Source organism: Empidonax traillii, unplaced genomic scaffold (assembly GCF_003031625.1).
Source record: "Empidonax traillii isolate 1590-97213 ecotype Southwest subspecies unplaced genomic scaffold, ASM303162v1 scaffold305:size1471525, whole genome shotgun sequence".
Lineage (NCBI taxonomy): Eukaryota > Metazoa > Chordata > Aves > Passeriformes > Tyrannidae > Empidonax > Empidonax traillii.
The window spans coordinates 639119-664921 of NW_020955498.1; the positions used below are offsets into that span (position 1 = coordinate 639119).

General features: G+C 39.5%; 2 protein-coding genes across 2 annotated transcripts in view; both read right to left on the bottom strand.

The window, feature by feature from the left end:
• The window catches only part of DERA (deoxyribose-phosphate aldolase), a 54212-nt gene extending 36510 nt beyond the window's left edge, over positions 1-17702 (bottom strand). Inside the window, exons 1-5 of the mRNA XM_027890991.1 lie at positions 17604-17702; positions 8053-8150; positions 4684-4831; positions 3919-4014; positions 1937-2071 (exon numbers count right to left, since the gene is read on the bottom strand). Coding sequence (XP_027746792.1) covers positions 1937-2071; positions 3919-4014; positions 4684-4831; positions 8053-8150; positions 17604-17634 — 508 coding nt within the window. The 5' untranslated portion in view covers positions 17635-17702. The remainder of the gene's footprint in view (positions 1-1936; positions 2072-3918; positions 4015-4683; positions 4832-8052; positions 8151-17603) is intronic.
• Positions 17703-19289: 1587 nt separating this feature from the next.
• The window catches only part of STRAP (serine/threonine kinase receptor associated protein), an 8962-nt gene continuing 2448 nt past the window's right edge, over positions 19290-25803 (bottom strand). Inside the window, exons 2-10 of the mRNA XM_027890990.1 lie at positions 25614-25749; positions 24788-24869; positions 24457-24529; positions 23653-23749; positions 22591-22728; positions 21911-22047; positions 21035-21184; positions 20452-20517; positions 19290-20124 (exon numbers count right to left, since the gene is read on the bottom strand). Coding sequence (XP_027746791.1) covers positions 20057-20124; positions 20452-20517; positions 21035-21184; positions 21911-22047; positions 22591-22728; positions 23653-23749; positions 24457-24529; positions 24788-24869; positions 25614-25749 — 947 coding nt within the window. The 3' untranslated portion in view covers positions 19290-20056. The remainder of the gene's footprint in view (positions 20125-20451; positions 20518-21034; positions 21185-21910; positions 22048-22590; positions 22729-23652; positions 23750-24456; positions 24530-24787; positions 24870-25613; positions 25750-25803) is intronic.

The following is a 25803-nucleotide window of genomic DNA, read 5'->3' on the forward strand; positions in this document are numbered from 1 at the left end:
TTCTGGATGGGAAAGTTAGATATTGTAATTTTTCAACTTCTGGCATCATTATCTGGATGGCAAGTAAATTCTGTTCCTGAGGTAGCTTTTTTCCAAGGCCATGTAAATGTGTGTCACAAATGGATTCACATTCATGAACTTAGAGAAAACATTTGGAAATAATTACAATTCTACTAATAGGAAAAAAAAATATAAGCAGTTGCCAAAATAAGGATGGCTTTCAACCTTACCATGACTTCAGCTCTGGATAAAAGAATATGCATACCAAATTAAAAGCCATCCCTAATTTCCTTATTTAGTAAACTGACAGCTTTATACCACATCTATGCTATGTCTGTGTACTCCTACCCTGTAATTTGTGACCACAAAAACTACATCCCCCATGTAGAAAAACCTGACAACGTATGTCCAGTTCATTTCAGTCACCAGTACAAACTCTCCCTCTGAATCTAGCCCTGTATTCCTCCTCTGAGTTCTCCTCCACGTAATCCCAGGCAATACAACCTCAAGCCTTACATGCACTATATTTCTGACCTCTGTTCTGTGCATTCAGTGATTTGTACCATGAAATCTGAAGCACGATAAGCACAGTCATGTCAGAAATCGCTACAAGACAGGCTTCTTCAGACATGATTGCAAGCTGATGCTCAAGTCCAGCTTAGCGGTCTTTTTTGAGTCTTAGTGACAAATCACTGCCTCAGCTCACCTTGTAGCCAAGACTAATGTGTGTTCCCAGCAGACTGCAGCTCCTAGAGGGCTATCTGCTTTGTAGACCATAGTGTAGACCCTAACAAAGATACAGCACAGGAAGGTGTGTGCGTAGTCTTGCTACCAGCTGGTAAAGGTCTTGGTCCATTGTGCTGTCTTATTTTAAACTGCTCAGTCAATCAGTCTCCATACTCCAGCAATTTCTGAGGCCATACCTGAACTTACAAATAGCCACTCTGAGAGAAACAAATGTCTGCAACAATGCACATCCTCCGGAAGTCAAACATTTGTAAAGCTACATAGATTTAAGAGCAGAAGGATGAAGATGGTAAATATTGTAAAAGAGGTCAAGAGATTACACCAAATGAAACCGGGATATCAGTCCTGAAGACACAGATGCAGAAATATGGATTTTTTTGGTTCAGTTCTAACTGCTAATTGAAGGAAGGCCAAAATCAGAAAACATGATTAATTACCAAGATGACTGTGTTTCCTTAACTAAACTCAGGTGCCAGGGGTCCATAATGAAGTCTTCCAAGCAAATAGGATATTATGGCACTGTATTATACAACTGAATGGAAAATTCATTCCAAGACAATGATGTGTTTACCTTCACAAGGAGATTAGTTATAGGAGCACTGTCAGCACTTAAGGCAAACCATTCACAGTACATTAAGGAGGCAATTAGAGCAAAAACCATCTTCAGCATTATTGTTCTTACTAATTAGTAGTAGTCTACAGACACCAGAACATCAATAATAATATGAACAGCCAATTTGTACCCTCAATTTTCAGGAAAAAGAAAACAACTAAAATACATGTTTTTGTCAAGAATTGAAACGTATATTTAACAGGGTATTATCTACATTAACGGTCCCTTGGGCTTTCTACAAAACTGTTCAAATAATTAGGTTTTCACCTGCTATTTTTTTAACTCTGTACACAAAATCATTTAAAGGCACAGAAGGAATAGACCTGAATTTTCAAAGCACAAAGTCATTCCGCATGTCCATCCTGACACGACTTTCCGTTAACAGCATTCTGTTCAAAAAAATGCAATCATTGGCAAAAATTAGTTAAATAGGTTTTATTTAGCTCAGAGCCCCAGATTATCAGGGGGAGCGGCCAAATTCTTCAAGCATTGATGTGGTGATGATTTGGGGACGACACAAAGACACCATGTGCATATACAGAGGATGAGAGTCCTTGCCAAAGGGTGGTTACTCACCTTCCCACTGGCCAGTCAGCACCAGACTCCTGCTAATGACAATGTCAATCTCTCTGGCACCATATTCCACAGCCAGCTTTATTTCAGCCAGTTTGGTTTCTAGAGGAGTTTGTCCAGATGGAAACCCAGCGGCCACTGGCATGAAAGGGGACGCAGGTAGAGAGAAAAAATGTTATAGAAGTGTTTTAAAGTTTTATAAATTAACCATAAAATTGCACATACCTCTAATACACCAACAAGTTTGAAAGTTATTCTTTTTTTTATCCCTACCATGATTCAAAAAATCCAAAGGCACTTCATCCACAAGAAGTATTAGCTCTACCCTCAAAATCCAGTGTCCAGCAAGATACTAAGTGCATCTTGTGAAAAGATCTTTCATGTCTTAAAATTTTTCCAGATCAGCCTACATAAAAAGCAAAATATCTATTGCTTCCAGCAGAACTGAGCAAACAAGAAGTGAACTCAGATATGAAGCAATACATAAATTTTTAATTCTCTCCAATTTTTTAAGCAGTATCTCAAGTTAAATCATAATAATATTGTTTAACAGCTAAATCACAATACAGCAAAAACTGCTTTCAATGAGGTCTATTTAGGATTATTTTTATGATGTTTAAGTACAAAATCCAAAGGTAACTTTGGAAATGGAAAAAATAATGGCTTTTTCAGAGATTGTCTTTCTCTGACATATAAATGCATTTAGTATGTACTTTTCCCCCACACAACAATGAAACAACCAAAAAAAACCTCACCAGAAAAACGGATCTTAGCATTAAGCACCTAATCTAACTTCAAAGTTAGCCCCTGCTTTGATCAAGAGGTTGGACCAGGTGGCATCCAGAGCTCCCTTCCAACCTGCATAATTCTTCGATTCTACTTCTTGCTTATTGTGGATTCAGGACTTGTGTCTCCTGTGTGGTGACTGGAGAAGAGCTGGCACTGTTGGAGAGTTGTATGTAAAGGCTCTGAACCTGCAGGCTGCCCAGCAGGCAACAACCCTCAGCTCTGCACAGATTTAGGTAGGATGTGCTGGGATAGAGTTATCCTCATAGGAGCTGCTACAGGGTTGTGTTTTGGATTTGTTCTGGAAACAGTTTTGGTATTACAAGGATGTTTTGGCTACTGCTGAGAAGGGCTTGCACGGAGTCGAGGTCTTTTCTGCCTCTTACACCACCCCACCAGCGAGTGGGCTGGGGATGCACAAAAAAACTGGGAGGAGACATAGACAGGACAGCAGATCCCAACTTCCCAAAGGGATGTGCATTCCACATGGCATCATATCCAGCATATAAATTAGGGTTAAATTTGGCTGGGGGCTACTGCTTGTGGTGAGCAACTGTCTTAAATTTGTGTCACTTGTCTCACTTGGATTTTCTTTCTCTTTTTTTGGTTGTTATTTTCCTTTTCATTCCATTTATTACTATTAGTATTATTAGTTATATTTCATTTAAATTATGAAACTGTTTTTATATGAACCCACAAATTTTCTCACTTTTACCCTTCCAATTCTCCTTCCCTCCCCAGGGTGGGGGGTGTGAGTGAGCTGCTGTGTTGCTTAGTTGCTGGCTACAGTTAAACCTTGACATAGGATTACACTTAAAAGCCAAACACCTGACAGGGAAAATAAACCTTGTATTAGAATTCCTATTATTATCATCATCATCTTCATCTACTTAGTGTGCACTGATACTTGTCCAGCACACTGTCTCAATTTTTTCTATTCAGGTAAGGAAAACACTGGTATATTTTAAAGACCTTTTTGAAGAGCTTCCAGCAAAACAGACTTGGCATTACTGATAAGCTTGAAGTTGAAAGAAAACAAAAGATTAGACCAGAAGAAAATCCTCCCCTCCATTCCCTTCCTTCCACCTGTTACCTTTTCACCTTACTCCCTGACACAAAAGCAAGTCCAAACTTTTGGATTTTTCCACATATTTTATAACATCAAAATATTTAATTGTATATTTTTGAATAAAGCTTACCTGAAGCTACTGGTATGTTACAACCAGCAGCCTTTAGGGCATTAACAGCATCGGTGACTCTTGCAGGATACACACAAACTGCCCCAACAGTAATGCCTGCAAAAGCCACAGTTCACTTTTTTCAGACATATAATTCTGCCTTCTCGAGTGTGGTACATACTATGAGCACATGTGCATTGTTCTCATCTCCCACTTCTGCATTCTCACAAGGATCTTAAGCACCTCCACCAGGGATGTTTGTTCTATTGCTCAAACAGTTCAGGTAATTCTCCATATTCTTTCCTCCCTCGTGTTCCTTCACCTGACCCTTGGAGCAAGTCTACATCAGCAGGAGTTACAACTCCAAGATATTTATCGACAGATTCACAGTTTAATGCCAACATATACAGTTAAGACATGCTTAATCAGCAAATTACTGCAAGACAAACTGTTCTTACTTGTTGAGCCAGACTGAGCCCAGCAGCAACTGAGCAGCCTTTATGTTAATGTAGTCCTACTGCATGTCTAGTTAAAATGCTATCCTCTCAAAGTCTCAGATAACTGACCTCGTATTTAATACTTTCACTGTCTGAAGAGTCCATAAATCCAAATTTAAAAAAAAGACCAATCTTTGGTATTTTATGTATATTGCTTAAACCAGAGGCCTGATTTCCCTTTGGTTCTACACTGTATGACTTTAAACAGTGGATCAAAGCCATTTCTGAAAACTGAAGAACAATGAGGAAATGCAGACATTTTCCCTACACACAGCAAAAGTTACCATACCCTTATCATGCATGTCCAAGGCTTTGAGCAGATCCTCTCTGATAGGATGCTTTGCTTTAAAACACAGTCTTTGAACATTTGAAGGAGTGTCATCTCCTGAAAGAGTGGTGAGGTCTATGCAGGTGACAGCTTTCAGCAGCCAAGCAGCCTACAAAGGGAGCAAAACAAGGAATACAGTATTTTCACTTACACTTCCAAAGTCAAACTGACTCAGAAGACGCAGGAATCAGAAGCCTGGCACTCACTCTGACAATGAGGAAACGTAGAGGATATAAGATAAAGGATAAATAATGGCTTATATTAGACAGGTTTGGCAGATAATTATTTATAATTCATTATTTTATAATTCATTATTTGAGTAGTATCTAATGATACAGAAAAGATTTGGAATCAAAAGTCCACTCTCAGAACCAAAGAATCAAATTCCAATTTTTGATGCAAAAGCTAACTACCAAATGGGGCTCTTTAAGAATCAGTTATTTTTATCAAGAAAAAAAAAAGCATCTTGTTTCTGTAAGACAAAGATAAAAACCACCTGTGTGAGATACCTCACTGCCATAATATGCCTTGTATACATATAGACAGTATGTCTGTATCTTTAAGGGTTGTATGCACAAGAAATTATACACATGCTTCAAGAGGGGCACAGGTTTTAAATCGACAGCACCCAGAGGAGTCAACACATCAGCAGTTTGCACACTTGCATGTTTGCATGCTTATCCTGCTGTGAGAGTGAAATTTGGAATCAGAGGGGTTAAGAACCCAGGTTTCTTCAAACTTAGGGTCTAGACTCCAGATATTTCCACTTCCTTTTGTATCAATCAGGAATCAAAAACAATTCTGTAATTATTTGGTGCAAAGTTAAAAATCAAAAGCAAGAACTAAGTGACGAGGTTAAAGTACTCTTTATATGAAAATGCTACAGAATTTTAAAATACTCATCAATCAAAGAATGGAACAGAAGCACAACTAAAAATTTTATGAGCTTTTTTGCTGAACAAAAGTTGAGCATAACATATTCTTTCGAAATATCTTCCAGCAAATGCTCATTTACAGTGATGGCTTCACTACAAGCTGACATCTCTTACTGGGCACTTGTACAAGGGGAGAGTTTGCAACAGCAAAGTCCACGTGAGTCCACAAAGCCCCTCTCTGATTGCTCTGCTCTGTGACACGATTTGTCAGTACAGGCAGCTAAGCTTGTTTCTGCATGAAGGTATTACTCTGCAAATCTTCCATGCCTGGCCTGGCTACAAAGCTTTCACACTTCGCTGATGGGAGTCTCCTTTTGGCACCTGCAGCAAATGTGACACTGAAACCTGCTTTGGGGTGACTCAACAGAGTAATGAACCATCACTGGCCACTGCTAGTCTAAGCTTGACTGCTTTCTAACTGATTTCTCCTTTCACCCTATAGCACTTCAAAAGGGTTTTTCACTTTAAATGGTTTTGTGCTTCTTCTACTTGGATTTTTTTATGCTTCGTTCCAGGGAATTTTCATCTCATCTCTTATGATATGAATCATAAACTCATCAAGACAGATGTAGTCAGGGAGTTCCAATAACTTTTCAGGTTTTTAAAGGGTTTTCCAAATGTATATTTTGGGAAAAGGGATACGGAATTTGAATCTGTGATGCTCCTTACATTGAAATACACAAGATTCAAAATCATCTCTGAAATAAATAGCACATGACTATCCTGCAATGACAGTGTTCAAATACAGGAGAGATGCTTCTGACATTCTTCAAAGTAAAACCTTGCTGAAGTACCAGTGTTTCTACACAGGATGGTGGAGAAGTGTTATTAATAAACATTTGTCCTCCAGCTGTGTTGTGGGAGTGACACTAAATCCCTTTCTTCCAAATTATTCTTTGTAGTGAAAGCCTGTGGCTCTCTCTGTTAGTTATATAGTAACTTTGGTCAAATCAGACTTTCTTTTTACATTACTGCACCTGCAGTATCTGAGGATAGCCAAGATTATGAAATACCCTCTGGATTTTCTCCCTGACACTATTTCCCAGCTCAGAACCACTGGACTGATTACCTTGGTATCAAGTAACCTTTTATGCTCAAGAAACTTATAAAAAAACGTTGAGCTAGTGTCTAACTTACCTCAGTTTATGTCCATTTCTTTATTTAATCATAACACACAAAGTACAAACTTTCAGGAAGGAAAAATAGGCAGGAAGATTTTTTTTTCTATCACCTCCCAGTAGGATCTTACAGCTACATCAAATTATACCCAAACTGTCATCCCCAAGGTTTAAGTGAGCAGAGGGGAGGAATCCCATGAATCTTCTTGCAAGAACAGCTGTTTGGTGAATGAAGGATCAATCTGTCTTTTGGACACCAGTTAGAACCCAGTGGCTGGGAGCTCACTGGGAGCTCCAGGTCTGCTGCACAGCATCTCTCAGACCTCGTCCTTGGCCAAACGCTGCTGCCAAACTGCTCAGAGCATCCTGCAGCCAGTTCTGCTTGCCATTCCCTTCTCAGCACTTCCCATCCTGCCACTGAGGGGGCAGAAGCCAGCACATGGCCGTGCCTCACAGAACACATCAGCTTACGCTGGTGACTGAATGGCTCTGTGTAATGTACGAACTGGAGAAACCAAAATGCACACCACATCAGTATCTGTCAACTCTGCCAGGAGGGCAGCAACCAGCAGAGGTTGAGGGTAACTGCTATGACACTCCAAATGTGTGTTCAATGAATTCAAGTCAGCCCTAAAAAGAAGTTCATTTGCACCGTTGGCTTTAGTGATGCTTTACATGAACTTACTTTATAGTAAAATGGAAAATAACCCACCATTTACCTTATCTCAGCAGTTGAAAAATCAGTCCCCTTAACATTAGTGGGCTCCTTCCATCCTCCAAATGCCACAGCCAGTCAGGTTTTTTTTTTTTTTTTAATTTTAGGTAAAAACTAATTAAGCAATGAAATCACACACGTTGGGAATGTTTCAGTAAAGAAAAATCATCCAGGTAGGTCAAACCTGACAGGGACCATGATCATATCTTACAGCTTTAAAATTAAAAAAAAATAAGAAGGCAGCATGCAGAGAAGTCTGTCTGGGAAACAGAATAAATGTGGTGGGATAGTAATATACAATTTAATCCACTCATGAATAAAGATTACTTAAATCCATTTGCGGTTTTGCCACTCATGAGTTATAAGGTTTTTAACTTGTTTGGATAAATGCATCACCTTATTCCATCCCATCATCATCAAATACAAATTATTAAAATAAGACATGGACAAGCACATCTTTTAAGTTTACATGTATCTTGAAAAAAATTCAATATTACAGCCTGGAGAGGGAGAGCAACTGCTTTAGAAATACAGGAACAGAATGCATAAGAAGAGCACTTACTTGCCAATTACCTTTCAAAGTTTTCCATTTTTTAATTTGTTCTGCATGCATCACAACTGCAGGTCGATTCACATACACTTTTGAGATCCAGCCAAGTTCTGGGAAGAAAAACAACAATAAAAAAATCTCATCTATTTCTGTGTTCTTATAATATATGGTGTGTGGTGCTTCAGAAGAAAGTTGTAGCTTGTTTTGGAACCTCTGAAGAGCATGTTATGTTTTCATGTCCTTTTAGGGACTTGTGTACTTATCACCAGTCCAAAATAGCACTAACTTCTGTTAGAGTATGATCTGTGAACTGGATGTTTCACACAGTATGTTTTGTTTGCCATTACAACTGAATTAACTTAGTGCTGATGGGAGACATTAGTCCAGCCAGTCCTGGACTAAGGAAGTTTATTATACACGTAGCATGAAAAAAAAAAAACACCCAAAAAAGAGCCTTCTGTCTTTGCTCGCTGACTTACTTCTTTATTCTGAATAAATAGTATCACTTATTCAGCCCTTTGCTTGTCTGCTGGGTCCCAGGATACAACAGCATTTTGTGTGTGCGTGAACCTTTGTTTACAGAAACTGTATCCCACACACTCAAAAAAAAAAAACATGGGCAAACTCATTTATAACAAAGCATTTAGGCTGTTATTGTCTGGAGCTAACGCTACTGAATTTGCTGCTAGGGCCTGATTAACTGCACGTTTCCAAAGGTACTGAATTCCTGGGCAACACACCCTTCTGGAAGCAGCCCGAGAAGTGTTCAACTTGCCAAGCACAGGGGAGGACTCAGGGCAACATCTTCAACGCGTGAATTCCTTCAGGTGCCCACTGAAGGGAGACTGGCTCACAACTTCAGTGAGCTTCAGTATCCATGAACAACAACCCAAAGAGAAGCAGATGCTCAGCATTTACTAAAGTAACGAAACTGTCCAGAACCAGAAGAACCCAGTACTAGACTCTGCGTAATGAAGGCTAATGGAGAGTAAATGAGTGTTCAGGCTCTTGAATCTTTGAATTTTTGCTTAGTATGATAAACCAAAAGTGTAATTTTTAATATTAATATACACAAACTGCTCATGGGAATACACAGGAAAAAGAAAATGGAATATCTTTAAAATCTCTCATATCCCAAAACCAAATTATTTTTCTAAATACTAATCATATAACCATTCCATGAAAATACTCTGACAACAACATCAACAATCATTAACTACCAGTCGTCACCCATCAATCATCAAATATCATCACCAGTTAAGGTCAGAATAGGGACATGGACATACATACTAGAAGATAATAATTCTATGTGACTGACTTTATTAAGAGCATTTTATCTCTATGAATCTTCTTTACCACTGCACTAAATTTGCATTTCCCTCGAGTATATTGATTTAAAAAAAGGTTTAAAACTTGGGAAAAAAAAAAAAAAAAAAAAAGCTGATTGCCAAAATCACTAATTTGGTACAGAAATCTTACCTTTGATAGCAAAAAAAAAAAAGTAGAAAACTAGCCAAAGTGTGTGTAAATAAAAGCTCATTTTCCTAGACTTACACAAAGCTACAGAGAAACCAATTTACAGTAAATATGACTCACTGGAAATGCAGGACAAAAGCATTAATAGCTAAATAAAATCTTGTTCTGAGCACAGTAAGGCCACTGTGCTACCACTTTTCTATTACTAAATACAAAATATTAATGAGTGGTGTCTACAAGGTCAAAATTTTGGCTAAAAGCAGAAAAAGTAAATCAATGAAGGAATTCCAAAGGAATCCTAAAGAATTTATGGATTTTCTTAGAATCTAGCATCAGACTCACTGCATGGCAACAAGGAAAAGGAGTGGTTTGCAACTTTGCAAACCAGGTGAACAACAAACTCGTTACTTCTCTCTGTTTTCAAAGCTACAGGCTTATCCATCCTGCCCCAAAAGCAGGAAGCTCAGCTGACATGTGCAAAGCAGGTGAGAAAAACTATTGTTACAAAAGCTATGGCTAGAATTTTCCTCCTTTTTGCCTGTCAATAAATGCAAATTATACAGACAGCTGAAACATAGACTAGTGAAATCTCTGCATCCCCTGCCCTTGCCTTAAGCTTGAAGTTCCTACATGATCAGCAGTGCCCATACACCACTTCCCACAGGGCCACCACAGGGAATATTGACAAAGTCCCTGAGGGAGGAAAACACAACTAACTAACTAACTAATCAATACACTAATAAATAAATACATACATACATAAATGAATAGATACATAAAAGTAGAAAACACAAACTCTGTGTTATGATTCTCCTACTATGTGCCAAGTGCTTAGGCAGCATCATTTAATCATAATACCATTTATTATTATAGCTTTTGAGCCCTACTGGGTGCACAGCAACCTTTTAGCCCCTTTGGAAGATGTGATTAAAAAAAAAAAAGTTTATATGAAGAAAATCACCTTCTCATTCTCTGATAAGGATCCTTTCAGTTGATCTCTAACCTATTCTTTCTGCATTACTAAAGACAACCAATAAATACAACAATTCATTTATCAAAAATTCCAGCCTTCTGGAGAAGAGTTTGGGGGAACATGAAGACAGTGTCCAGTCTGCTACATAGGGAAAATTCAGGTTTGAGATGAAAATTTAAACGAAAGAACATAAATGTCCCCCATGAGGTTAACTCTGCATTAGTCATCATTTGCAGAGGATTCAGTCTGATTCATCCCGTGCTGGACTGGGTAGAAACATACATACAGCTGTTGTATCTACCCCACCTGACTCCTGAGCTCCTCAGAAGGTCTGAGGAATCTTTTCAGAGCACAGAGCACTGATTAGCTTAAAGGAAACAGTATTGTGCTATTTGGAGAAAGCAGGAAAAAAAAAAAAAAAAAAAGGAAACTCATAATCAGTGGAAGAAAAAATGTGGAAGAAGAAGGGTGGAAGGGAAATAAGTTACCACTTTTGCTTTGACCAAAGTCATCTGTGAAAGCTACCAAATATCAGCTGATCAGCAAGGGCTGACCAAATATTCTTTGCAAATATGATAAAATTCATTGGCTTAAGCCCCTTCCACTGTGTAACACATTTTACCTTCTGTTTTCAGTAAGTCAAGGCTAGTCACGAAGGTAACCGGCACATGGCAACTCAGTAACGTCTAATATCTAATTCTGGTGCCTGAGATACCAGTCTCCTTGAAAGATCATAAAATTTGGATCGGAATGTGGGATCTCAAACTACTGCGCACAGCACAGGCAGAAAATTTTTAAAAAAATTAAATAATTTTACAAAATCAGAACTCCATCCTTTTTGTACAGTTTAATGTATGCAGCCTACTATGGGAAATAAAATGGTGTCATAAAAATTGCACAGCAAGGAAGGACAAAGGTTCTCGTAATACGCAGCAGCAGATGGAGACTTCCATCTAACACAGACCTTTTATTCAAGCCCATTTCTACATTAATTAAAGCAATGGGCAAGTGAAAACAAATATGTCTCAGTGTAATCCTCTCAAAATAGACTTTCAAAGTTTGCCATGTGAGGTCTCACCAAACCTTTAGATGTAAGTATCTCTATTCAGCAAAACCAACCACAATTCCAGCTTTTTTTTTTTCCATTAAAAATCAGAATAAACCCATTATTTGAAATAGAACTGACTGCCTTTGGATTCTTGCCCTCCCTCACTCCCCCAAGCTTTATGATTTAGTATCTGGCTAAGGAAAACTATATTTAATTAGGCTCATTAACCTTGCAGTGTGAACACGTCTTTTTTTTTTTTTTTTCAAATAAGTCATCTGCTAGTCATCTGCACAGTCATGTGGCTTCAGGGATAAAAGTAATTAAAGCAGTTACACTACAGCTAATTAGCCAATATTCTGTAATCACTCTTCAAGTTTACTTTTTTCTCTGAAGACATTTGAAAAAATCATATTCAATTCCTTAACAGGAAATTCATCTCCTCTCTTTGAAGAACATGAACCCAAAAATACTGAGCATTTCCTCAGAAAACAATAAATAAAACCACTTCATTAGGATAATTACATAAATATCTAAGGTACCTAACACATTCTTCATAAAACCAACTAAGCTTTCCAAAAGCTTTAAAAAAATGTGTCGATGGCATCCCTTCAGATGGTGAAACAGAAAGCTCAAGAATGCCTGAGGCAGTAGTTTCACAAGCATTTTAAGGCAGCACTGTCCCCAAAAGAAGCTGCATCCCAACTGATTATTTCCTTCTCTGTGCCAGAAACAGCATGTGTGCTCCTGCTCTTACCATGAACACCCGATAAAACGAGTAAGGGAAGTGATGAAAGCTTTTATTTCTGGAGAAGAGAGTGAAACTGCATCCTGAACCTTCAGTGGATAATGAGGCAACTCAGCTGGACACAGGCTGACCCCAGCTGGCCGTGCAGAGCCCAGCAAAGCCACCGAAGAGAGAGAAAAGGCTTCAGGATCGGGTCTTGTTACATACAGTTGTCTTACCATGTAAGCTGTTTGGAGGTTTGGGGGTTATTCAGTTTCATGGAGACAGAAGCTTTAATTATTTTTCCGTAGTGACACTTGCTATGGACCAACAGGTCCCTATTTTTGGATTTTTTTTTCTTTCTATGAAAGAAGTTCAGTCTCAAAGTCATCTGCATTCAGATATTCAATGCAGGACATGAAAGCACAAGCCCTGAAACAGAAATCAGCTCTACTATCTTGTGACATTAGTGAAATCACAAAATGGATCATGGTATCCTCCAAAGCACTTTGAAAAACACTGACAAGTCTTTCCTCAGAAAGAAAGCTGCAGATATAGGGGCCCGGTTTCCTGCAGATCCAAGTCCCTCGTTGTTCCTTCTCTTCTTCCCTAGCTTGAGACCTCTCCTCACTCCAATAACTCAGCTATCCTGACATAGTCCTTACAACCATGGACTAAAGCAGGATGTTGTTACTTGCATAAAGCCCAAACAAACAAGTTGCAATGAAAATTTATGGAAATGCTGATCTGCGCCTGCCTTTCTCTCAACAGAGGGACTAATTTGGTCACTCCACCCAGGGCCTTACTTATTTGAGACATCTACCTGTCCTTCAAATTTGATTAAAATTATCCAGTAGATTCAAAAGGTGTTAGAAAGGAACAGTTAAGAACCAAAGCCACAGTACAGGCTAAAACCAGCTATTAATATATTAGAACAGCATTATGCTGTCTTGAAAGGGATGCAACACTTCATTATCTAAATGCCACTTACCAACAGGCTAGCTCTCACATGTAAATGGCTCAGAAATAGCAACTATAATTAAAAACATCAATTGAAACATAATGAATGTATTTCTGGCCCTTCAATTAGAGGGTCTGAGCAACACAGATAGATTCTGGGGTTTTTTGATCCCAGAACATCGCAAAACAACTGTAACTAATTACTCATTACTCAGAATATACATACATATATGTATACACCCATATACACAGACATACATACACACATAGAGGTAAAAAAACATATCATCATAAAATAACTTGATCAATAAGGTCTCTGAAGGTCACTTGTCCAAATTCCTGTGCAATGCAGCATCAGCATTGAGCTCAAACCACGCTGATGAGGGCTTTGCTCAGTGGGGTTTTGAGAGTCCCCAAGGATGGAGACTGCACGGCCTCTCTGGGCAACCTGTGCCACCGCATGAAAACGTTTTTCCTTATATCCAGTACGAACTTCTCTGCCTGCTGTCTTACTTCACCTCATCAAGCAATGCTGTGAAGAGCACAGATCTGCCTTCTAGATACACTCCCTGCAGGGATGAGCTGGCAGCTGTCAGGACCCCCAAAAGCCATTGCTTCCCCAGGCTGAACCCGCCCAGCTCCATCAGCATTTCCTCACAGGGCAAATGCTCCAGCCCTGGACCCACTGTGTTGTCCCTCTGCTGAAGTTGTGACAGGCCATCAATCTCTTTTTCCTACTGGGAAGCAAGAAAACTGGATACAGTCTTCCAGGCATGCTCTAACAAGTGCTGGGCAGAAGGGATGGTCCCTCTCTCCCCATGAACTACTGTCCCCGTCCCCACTGGTACATCCCAGGAGGCCCCTTGTGACTGCTGGCACTGGTCCTTCCCAAGGCAGGGAAGGACTTGAGGATTCTCTGGGCCTGCTGGATATCTGTTGATCCACTTCCCCAGCCAGTTTGGGTCCCTTTAAATAATCTGGCTAATTTAGTCTAATTTGAAAACTTTATGCAAACTTTTTGCAAACAAGCCACTGCCTCTTCCAAGTCACTGAAAAGAATGTTAAACAGGACAAGTCCCAGGCTATAATGCCCTGCTTGGTACCAGCACCAAGGCAGAGTATTGATCATTGCCTTCTCAGCCCAACCATCAGGGGCTTCAACAATTTCAGTGTCTGTCCATCCAAATGTCTCAACATGAATACAAAATATTGCAAGACAGTGTGAAAAGCCTTGCTGAAGTTGAAGTAAATGGCATCCACTGCTCTCCCCTTGTCAGCATATCCAGCCATTTTACTATGGAAGGTAATTAGGTTGGTCAGGCCATTTACCCTTTTACCAGTGTAACAAATGATAAATACAGTAGATAACACTGCCTGGTTTTAAACTTTCTATTTTGCCATTTTCTGCCTCTAACTAAGGTTACTAAATGTCTTTCTCCGTGATTTCTGAAGTTGTTCCCTCAAAATTGCATCTGTAGGGAACAGAAAACCCATATGTCTGCATCCCCAAACCAAAGGAGTATGTTACTAGCTTACACATACAAATCAGATGCTCATTGCCATGTTTCAATATGTTGTTGTGAAGTGGTACTAAAAAGTTACATCTGATACTTTTCTGAAATATGACAAAACATGAAACATCTGGTCTATTACAACCAAGCAACTTTGTGAGCAGAGCAGGAGATCACCACTCCTCTCAGGACCTGCAGGCACCGTGGTGAACCCAAGTACACAAGAATGACTCCATAAACAGTCCCTGAGGAATTAAAAACTTGTAAAATTCTTTATCTGGCTTCTTTACATGACTTTGTGATGGCAAAAGTATCAGTGTATTAGCCTAGTGACTGAGTGTGCACATCAGTGTTTTTATCTGTGGAACACATTACCTGTTATTTACCCAACACCTTCTACAAACATACAGTGATGAGAAGGAGGGGAGGATTAAGGGCTTTTACAAAAATATATTTATTTTACAGAAAACAAACTCCAAACACATGGGAAAAGCACTGCATTCCATGATTTGTGAAGAGCTTGGCTTGTTGCTGATAAATAAATAGATGCTTATCTGACGGCAGGATCAGAAATTTACCGCTTAAATAATGACATGTAGCAAACACAGAAATAGACACAGAAAAGGACTGAAGTAATATATTTTTAAGTAAAATACATTTTACCACTAGATGTCCCTGTTAGAAAACTATAATCCTACACAATGCTGTGTAAGATACAGGGCAAATCACTTGAATTACTGTTAAAGCTGCTGCCACAAGCTTGCAAAACCTTCAAAAACTGAAGTGCCTAAATCACAGAAGCCGTGTGTATTGTTAGCAACCACGAAAGATAAAGGGTTAAACACATTCTTTTTGAGTACTGCTACCAGCTAAGGTACAGCATTAAGTAGGATATGTTAAGTTCTATATTAAGAACATTGCTGTATTTCAGATATGTTATCATATATTATCAGGAGAGTAAATGGCAGGGAGATTCAGTTCTCCCTTTAAAGCAGCCAGCATAAGGCAGCTGCTAGAAGCTGCCACTTAAATGTGGTCACCACACCATTGCCCCACTACACCTGTCCCAAACATCTAACCCAGCTCATTTGACCACAACCAGTTTAAACTGGGAAGGGATGGCAACAAGTATCTGCGGATAAGCTGAGGGCAGTGGCCTTTCCAGGTAAATCAGTAGGAGGCCACAAGGCGCAGCCCTGAAGATATCCATTGCTCTGTGGTCTCTGTTGATAATCTTGGACATTAGCTGACTCTGCCTCTTAGGCAGGGAAGGACTACTTACAGGAGAAGACAGTTATAGAAAGTATTTGGAATATACTCAAAACCAGTGATTATGTTGTGCTTGTCAGCAGCACACTGAACACCTTTTTCCTTGACTGTGGCTGCACAGCAAGATCCAGCCAAATGTGAGGTTGCCCACCTCTTCCAATAATTTCCCACTAGATAGCAAGGTCTTCCTTGCGTGTATGCCTCTTGGAGGATGACTGCTTGATAAGAACTGAACTGACTTCACATTCAAGTTTCTGGACTCCCCACACATACCAACAATTAATTGTAAGATTGAATTTACAGTAAGAAAAAGCACACCACACACCTAGTTTAAAACAACTGGAGTGTATTTGCAAACTTTTGTGCTAGCTTGTTTTCCTAACAGACACTGAAGTTCTGTCACTATGTTATTAACACGTTTGTTTCAGCAAAAAGATGTTGTTCAGGTGGCTACAGTTGAAATTCACCTGTCCCTACAGGGAGTCCACAAACAAGCACATCAGAGAGCAATTAGGACACTTTTAGGAGCTGCAACACGTCCATGATTTCAGAGAATGAAAACGCAGTCAACTCTCACTTGTCCAAAAGTTAATAATTTAAACTGCATGTTAATTCTGTAAAACGTGCCTGTTTATTCTCGTGACAGAAGCACAGCCATGTGACACCACATGAACAGCCTCCTGAACTCTGCTCGTGCCTAGAGATATCCCAGTGCCACACCAGCTGCCCTTTGCTTCCCATCTTCCATGATGCCAACCCTGTATCTCCTCCACTTAATTGTCCACTTACTCATGCTGACCAAATTATCACACCTTAAAGGCAGATTGTAGGCAGGCTCATCCCTTCAATTCTTTCCACTGCTGCAGTTGGGTTTTGCTGGGTGGAGAAGTGAGAAAGCTGTAGCCCTTCGGTTTTTTTCCCCCAGCAATGAGCAGAAAAGAAATTCTCCTAATTGCCCGAGAGTGGTAGAGAAACCCTTTCTTGGCTACTCTCTGCTTTACCCGAGGCAGAGCCAACTTTCAGGCCTGGAGACCACCTTGGAAAATCCCTATCGCTCTTCAGAGAGCAAGCAACGAGGAGAGTGATAAGAAGAGGTGAAGTCCCAGATTTGCAAATACGAATCCAACTAATTGTTTTTAATCCCTTAAAAGACGAAAGAGTGTAGGGGAGGATTATTCCGTGAGAACCAGCAAGGCGTGTAAGAGAGGACCAAGCCTAGGTTTGTGACAGGACCGGGGCTGTGGAGTCCCGCACAGCTACAACCTGTCACCCTGGTCGGAACCCTTCAAACAAAAGTCCTGCGTGAGACACGGAAACCTCAACTTGTGTTCAACCAAAGGGAAAACCAGCCTCCTGCCGGCCTCCCGCTCACATGTCACTGGAACACGTTGCAAGACCTACAGGACTCGCAGGTCTGTTTCGGCTTTTCAGACAGACAAGGCTGTCCCTCAGCCTGGCTCCTACACACACTGCGGTGGGTCGGCCGGGGGTCAGCGCCCCCGGCACTCCCCCGCCCGCCCCCGGGAGCCCCGCACGCCGCGACCCGCAGATCCCCCCGGGGAGCCGGGCCGGGCCGGGCCCTGCCCCGCCGGCCGCCCTTACCCAGCTCGGTGCCCGGGTTTCGCCCCGCCATGGCTCTCCACCCCCGCGGCCGAGCCGAGCCGGGCGGGGCGGGCAGAGCTGGGCCCCGCCCCGCGGGCAGGAAGCGGCGGCGGGTCCGGCCCGAGCGCGGGGCTCTCCCGGCACCGGAACTGCCCAGCGAGCGACGGCCCTTCTGCAGCGGGAACTCCCGGGATATTCCCGTGTGGATACACGGATAGGCCATACCCTTAGCGATACGTGACGCCGAACCTGCCCGTTTGGGTGGCCATGAGTCCAGGCATGGCCTTTCCGGTTTCTCCCCGTGGAATCTTCAGGGAGGAACTAATGCCCTAGTGCCACACATACTCATGGGCTCTGTGAACCTGGCCTGTAACACTCGTAGTGACACCTGCAAAAATAAAAGTCCGACAACAAAGCCACCGACAACTTCTTGGCTTTAATTTTCACCCCCCCCCCCCCAGAGCAGTAAGGACACAAACTCGCATGAAAAAGAAGTACTAAACATTGTTAATAGTCTCATTCACATGAAACACCTCCCAGCTTCAGCCCTACTCGTTCGGTGCTAACAAAGAAACCACAAACAGGATCAGGTAAAGCAGCAGAGGGTCACAGCTCTGAAAGCCGAGGACACTTTTTTTTGCTTTTCCCACACCAAAACTGCATGTATTCTTTGAGAAGCAGTTTTTCAAAGACAGTAGCCACTCCATGAGGAATATATATCATTTGCACTGTGTACTTTAGAATACATTAAAGCAGTGCAGAAGTTACAAACTTTCATGTACTTTGGTTGTTTTGGAGTTTAATTTCTTGCAGTGTTTTTTGGTGGCAATCATTCGGTATTAGGTCTGTGTATTAGCTCTGTTTCATTCTGATTTCTTGTTTTAAACACATCCTTCAACTTGTAAAAGGAAGTTTCTAAGCTGAAGTACGAGACTGGGGGCCCTCATAAGCCTTAGTGGAATTAATGAGACAGAGACAATTAGCTCTAAATCAGAGGGTTAGAAGTTGCTAGTTTTTAAAATAAAATTCAGATAATTGCAAAACTAATTTTGGAACAGAGTCTGTGAAATAATATACTCTTAACACCCTTGATGCACTAAGAAACCATAATTCACAATATCACTTTGTGCTTTGTTCTTACTTCCACTCCCCTCCGACAGGTGAAGCTGGAAGGGGACCTCTGTCAACCACCCCTCCAAGCAGGTTCAGGTACAGGAGGCTCCCTAGGGCCAGATCCAGTTGGGTTTTCAGTATCTTCAAGAACAGAGACTTCACAACCTCTGCCAGTGTTTGACTTGCCCTCACAATGGAAAAGTATTTTCTTATGTCCAGATAGAATTGCCCATGTTTCAATTTATGTTCAAATGTTAAGCTTCAGTTTTCTAAGATGATAGCACTACTGTACTCTTGGGAAAAAATCCAAAAGGACAGTAAGGACAAGTATGAATATTACAATGTAAAAAGGTGTGTGAATAAGTATACCTCTGTATAACTTTCTTCTTTCCATACAGAATGCATAATGTAAAACTTTCAGCATACCATTAAAGGAAATGACAAGTGGAAGAACAGCAATTATTTTCTTTAATGAAGAAAATATGATTTGTAACCTTGAAAGAGTAACTTTTTTATCCAGTCTGGATGACTAAACCCAAGTTTTATACAGATTCGCAGCCAACCTCCAAGATCTTCATGTACAACCAAATATTTCAGCCAGCACATTTAATATAAGAGTTTTTGTTGTTTTTCATTTTAGAGACTCATGTTTACATTCAAACTTTAAAGAATAAAAAAAGACTCAAAGCTTACAGATCAAAGAACTTGCCACCCTCTGTACCAACACTAAAACATTCTTTTGCTTTCCCTCTGTATAGTACAAAACCAAGATGCTAGAAAGGATTACGTGATTAATTTGGTTGCTTTTCCATTTCACGAACCCAATGCTCAACAGTAACGTACAAGTTTTGAGAGGCATTTTATTTAGACAACTGAAAACAGTTAAACATTCAGAAGCAGCATACAATGAAACAAAACCCGAACCAAATACTTTTGAGTACATAATCCCTTCTTTTCAACTACAGCCAATTCTTCCAACTTTCAAGAAAAAAAAAAAAAAAAAAGGGTAAAAGCCATTGTATCTCTTCTCCGTAATAAAGAAAGCACACTACAATGAGTCTAATTGAAATTGGAGAGATTGGATCTTGGCTTGCACACTTCTTTGAAAAGACAGTAGGCAGTTATGCCAAAAAGACAGCAAAACTCTACTACTTGTCTTTTGGGTTTTTAATTGGATACTCAGTTCTCTTACAGACAACACCTAGCCAGTTCCACCGCATTCTCATCAATTACTGCCCATCTTTGCCTTACGTAGAGAGCTCACTCTGGAAGGCTGCTGTTTGTCACTGCTCACTTGATTTAGTCTTGTATGTCCATGTGTCATGTAACAGTTGCAGTAATCAGGCCTTAACTTCAGGAGTTGAGCTGTACACTGTATCTGAGTTTTCAGAGGCAATCTCTTCTGCAACTAAATAAAAAGAATTTTATTTAACTTCACCTTAGATATATAAACCAAAGAAATGTTGCATGAATTGCTTAAAGACCAGTTCAGTTTGCTTTCCCATTCAGCCTGATCCAGCTATTCAACCCCATCTGTTCAGCCTGCACAGCTCCAGGCACCAGTCTGACACCACATGGTCATTTTGTTGAAAATGTGTTCAAACACCTTTTGAAAAGAGTGAAAAATGCCAGAAGATACTTAAGGGAAACTACCTCTTCCATACTAAAGAACGCTATCCTCCTGACTGATCTTTTAACACTTAGCTGAGTGGAAGCTGACAGTTCATTGCATTACCTATTTCCTCCTCTGCAGTTCCTGGAAGGGTAGCCCTTGCTTTTGCTGCTTCTGCATTCTCCTCTTCTGTAGAGGACAAGGAAAAAATAGTCAGTACCTTCAGTTCTACTTACTCACTCTAATAATAATAAAAAACTAATTTCCACTTAATTTAGTGCTGAGAAGAAACATCTGGGCAAGCAATTCCATTAATGAACCTCACTTGCAGTTATTGCTTCCCTCCCCCCCAAGCTGAAAGAACCAAAGTACAATATAAAACTACCATCCATACTTCTTTCTAGAAAATATCTCTCTCAGAATTATAAAGGTGGTATTGCATATTTATTGCTCTTTCACATAAAAATACATCAGACTATTTGCTTAAATATCCACAAAGTGTCTATATACAAAAAGCTTACAGGGTTCATTGCTGACATTACAGCTACAAAAATACATCCTCAAATCTATCAGATAAGAGTGGATATAGAAACCGTCAGAAGACGGCAGTTGCTGCACAAAATTAATTGCTTACCACTAGTGATAGGTATTACTTTAAAAGCACCCATGGAGCAGCCAAGTTTACCAGGAAAAAGCACACACTTACCAGGAACTACACATTTCCAAAGACCATAGGTTTTTCCTACTGTTGTCTGCCACAGCCTTAGTGTACCATCCTCAGAGCCACTTGCATATAACTCTCCATCAGGGCTAAATCTCACACAGTGAATTGGACCAAAGTGCCCTTTGTAAGATTCTGTAAGAAAACATACCAAGACCATCAATGTCACACTTCGGCCAACAACTGAAATTATTAAGCACAAACAGATCAAAAGAGGAGGGAAAAAAAAAAAAAAACACTGATGAGAGAGCACTTTCTCAATAATTACCTTCTGACACAAAACAAAGCTTCCATGCATTGGTATCTCAGCAATGTCTAATTTAGGTAAAATATTAATGTTTCATTAACTGCCAGAGAAAAGGTGCTTATTTATTCTAGACAAAACTACAAAGCAAGCCAGCAACGCAAAATACACATGCTCTGTTCCTTCAGCCACTCACTCCATACACATACAATTTTTAACAAGGACAGGATCAATGAAAAAACTTAGAAACATGCTTTTTGTTTTAAATAAATTTGGCCAACATCTACCACATTTTTCATAAAAGCAAGTAGCTGACATATCTAATGAATGCTGTAGTACGACGCTGAAGTTAACACAGAGCTATGCAGCAATACCATGATTTTTTTTTTTTTAATACATGCAAAGAGCTGTTGAATGTAGGTTTTGATTAGTTCTAGAAGAATAATGTTGGGTATACTGAGATAGGAAAAAATACTTGAACTGGTAATATACCTTTCATCCTCTTGCACAGCATGTTAAGCCAAGACCTTATTTGTGTACAGCAGCTTCATTTACTAGTCATTATTTAATGAATACCCATTTCATAACTCCTTTTTGATTGTAGAAAACAAACATACCTAATTCTTCTCCTGTATTATAGTCATATTTATAGAGTTTAAAATCTTCACCACCTGCGACCAAACATTCTTTTGCAGGATGAAGTGATGCAGAATTGATTGTAGCTGGTGCTTCAAATGATTTAATCTGCTCTAGACTAAGGGAGAAAAGTTTTATAACAAAGTTAATTTAAAAAAAAAAAAAACAACCTGAGAGCAAAGAAACTGTAATTCTACTAATCTCAGCTGCTTTTAAGAAAAATAGAATACAAGCCTCCAGAGTTTATGAAACAAGTTTTAATACTTCAAAACCATGCTCATCAAGTTGGAATAAGCAAAACAAAAGCTCACACATTCAGAACTACTTTCTGGAATATGTTCAAGCATATAACTTCTTTCTTAAGATATCATCAAGATGTATAAATAAGTTCTCTGAAAACCACTGTACTGAAACATGGCTGAAACTTATTTAACCACAATTACAGCTAGTGTGAAACACAACAGTGGCACCAAACCCTTTCAGACAGGTTTCACTATTTTATTAGAGGGTAGTTGTTTCATACTCTGCCTCTGCCAAGACAGAGGTATTCAAGAAAAGATGTGCCAGATCTGACAGCTTGGTGATTTTAACCTTGTACTGCCAGTTTTCATCCCCAACCAAGCCCATTACTCAACCTCTGAAAATCATGTTGTGCACTCACGTTTCTGCACTATGAAAAGCAATAGTCTTCCCATAGGTTATCACAAGGATCTGTCCTTCTGGAACATACTCCATGCTGCTCACTGACATTGCAACATTTAGTGACTTCACTTCAGTCATGGTACTCCGGTCCCAAAGGCTTAAAACAAAAAAAAAAAGGAAAAAGAAGACTCTCAGATTGCTTCAGCAAGTCAAGTAATTTTCATCTCCCATCCATGGCAAGACTTGGGTCAAAAAAGGCATCTGAAGAATGTGATTTGATTCCACAGGTACTTCAGATTTTCAGTGGCATTATGTGCATTGTCACCTAGGCCAAGTTTAAGACACACCTCCTTTTAAAAATAATTTTACATTTGCAGTTTAATGCAACTACATTCAATGGTACACACACCAGTTAACTACTCAAGGATTCTCTTGGAGATTAAAAATCTTGGTTTAAGTCTCCTAAGCAATAGGTCCTTCTAGAAGCAAAGCTTGAAAATTCCATTCTGCCTTTTTACCTCACCAGACCAAGAGGTACTAATGCCAATACACAGAGATTCATTTAAGATAATATAGTTTTCTATCTAGCGGTGTAAGAGCAATCTAAACAGAAATTAAATTGTTCTACTGTAAGTAAGAATCTTTTGTTTATTAGCTGGCTCTGCTAGGCATGAGATAACACTGGTCATATCAGCCAGAAAGCTGAAGAAGCAATTAGGCACATCTTCTATCCTTTCTGGAGAGCACAGTCTGAGGGAGGTTCATCTCCCCAGCAGCCAGGTTTATCTGGTTTCAACACATATCCTGCCAACGGGAGACAGAGTAAACTTAACCATCACTGGACGACACATCTTATAAAAACACTAAAGCCTACTCAATTTACCAGCATGGCAAAGAAAGAGGGCTTTGTCTATCAGCTGTGCACTGTTTCCAGTCATTCTTTGGAGGCTTTTATCCCATTGCATGCAACTATAATAATCTAGGATTATCCTTAAAAAAAAAAAAAGGTACCTATATTCTCCCACAGATTATGACAATAAATAAAAGCTTCTTAGAAAACTGAACGTTAACTTTTTCTTACCGTACAGTTTTATCATCAGCTGAAAGAATCTGTTTGTCATCACTGCTCCATAAAGCCTTTTTAATGCCAGAAGTATGTCCACTGACAACATCAGGTTCTTAAAATAAAGCCAAATATTTTAATAAATAGAAGAAAATGAAGTAATGTCATGCAGCAGTCTAGGAGCTTTCCTTAACTATATGGATTTCCATTTACTAGAAACTGTAGAATTATTTCAAACATTTGAGACTTTATCTGTAGGTCTTATTCCAGAAACAGGATAAATAACTGGATATCTGATTGCCTAATTTCAAAAAACTTCACTAGGTTAACATCAAGGTTCTCTAGCTGCATATCAACCATACATAGTTCAGTATCAACACAAACGTAAACAAATATGTGGAGTCTTTCTTTCTTTCAGATGACTGATTTAATTATTTAGACTTATTTTTAATGAGTCTGTGTTGAACTGAAACATGCTATACTTGAAGTGCATAACAGATAAACTTTAAGTTATGGATGAGCCATCCCTGGAAGCGTTCAAGGCCAGGCTGGATGGAGCTTTGAGCAACCTCGTCTAGTGGAAGGCATCCCTGCCTATGGCACCGGGCTTGCAACAAGATGATCTTTAAGGACTTAAGGACTCCTCCAACCCAAACCATTCTGTACTTCTATGACCTCACTCTAGCAAAAGTTACAGACATTACACTTGTAAAACAATCCTCAACTTTGTCTTTTGTGTCTCGTAACAGAAAATAACTCTTCAATTTCAGAATTTGTATTTAACTCCAAAGAACCAAGAATCAGTTCTAAAAGCAGACTCACCTGCTTCTGGCTTGCTCAAGTCATAGATACGCAAGAGCTTATCTTGTCCACCTGTTAACAGATAATTGCTATCCTGAAACAGAAATTACAGAGAGTCAACTATTTTGAATCAAAATACCAGCCTTCATCTGTGAGTTAAAATAACAGTTCTTTCTCTCAGACAGCTTCTAATACACTTACTATATTTATTCTACAATCTTAAAAACGAGCAGTGGTATGTTAGATTATTTGCCTGTTGAGAAACACACGAAAAAAGCAGAAAAGTAACTAACAGCGGAACATACTCAAAGACTTACTTTCCTGGTGTATAAGGTACAAAAGTTTCTCATACCTGTGTAAAATCCACACTTTTGACAATGTGTTTGTGAGCCAATGTGATTAGTTCATCGCCTGACACAGCATCCCACACTTTGCTAAACAGCAAGAGGAAACATTCATACTTTAGAAACACCAGGACAAATCAACTTGGACAGTCACATGAGTTTGTAAGCAATATTTCTGATGCCATTATAACATTTTATCATAAGTGTTACATTCTTATAAGTTATAACCCAATTATTCAACAAGAATACACTGTATGTTTCTACTAGAGCTTTTTTTAGACTATCCCATCACTTTCCTTTATCCTCTTTTTCAGGACCATGCAGACTAATTAGCATTTTAATTTAAGAGAAAAGTAGTTCTTCTCTGCAACTTTATTAATAGAGATTGCCCTTTACTAACAAGATCCAACTTGCCAAATACTAATTTATACTGCAAACAGCACAAACATAAACACCATAAACATCAAATAAATAATTCATTAGAATTTTCTTGTAATAAAAAGAGGCTTACTGCTAGAAACAAAGTAAAAATCACTCTTTCAACTCTAACTACAGTGCCAGAAATTAGAGCTGCATAGAAAAGTTATTCTAGCAAACCAGTACAGTAATTAAGCATATCAAGAAGCAATCACAGTTGTTCATCATGTTGGAATTGACTGTAGCTGCTTTCAAGATGCTAAAAGTCTAGGTTTTAATTTGGCTAGCCAAAAATAAGCTAACAATTACTAAAGAAAAAAAAAATCAACCAGTAATTTAGTACAGCTATATCATGTCAGCAAAGAGCACCACAGACTAAAATCAAAATACAGACCACAAAGACAGTGAATCACTCACGCTGTAAAATCTGCTGCTGCTGTAGCTGCTTTAGTGGCATCTGTGTTCAAAGTGGCACCCCAAACAGCACCTTTATGGCCTAGAAACGTGCCAATCCAGTCCCCTGTGTCACCCTGACGTAGCATAGGCTTGCCATCTTCACAGAAACAAAACCAACATTCAGGTAACGTGGTAAAAGAAGAAAGCTGGG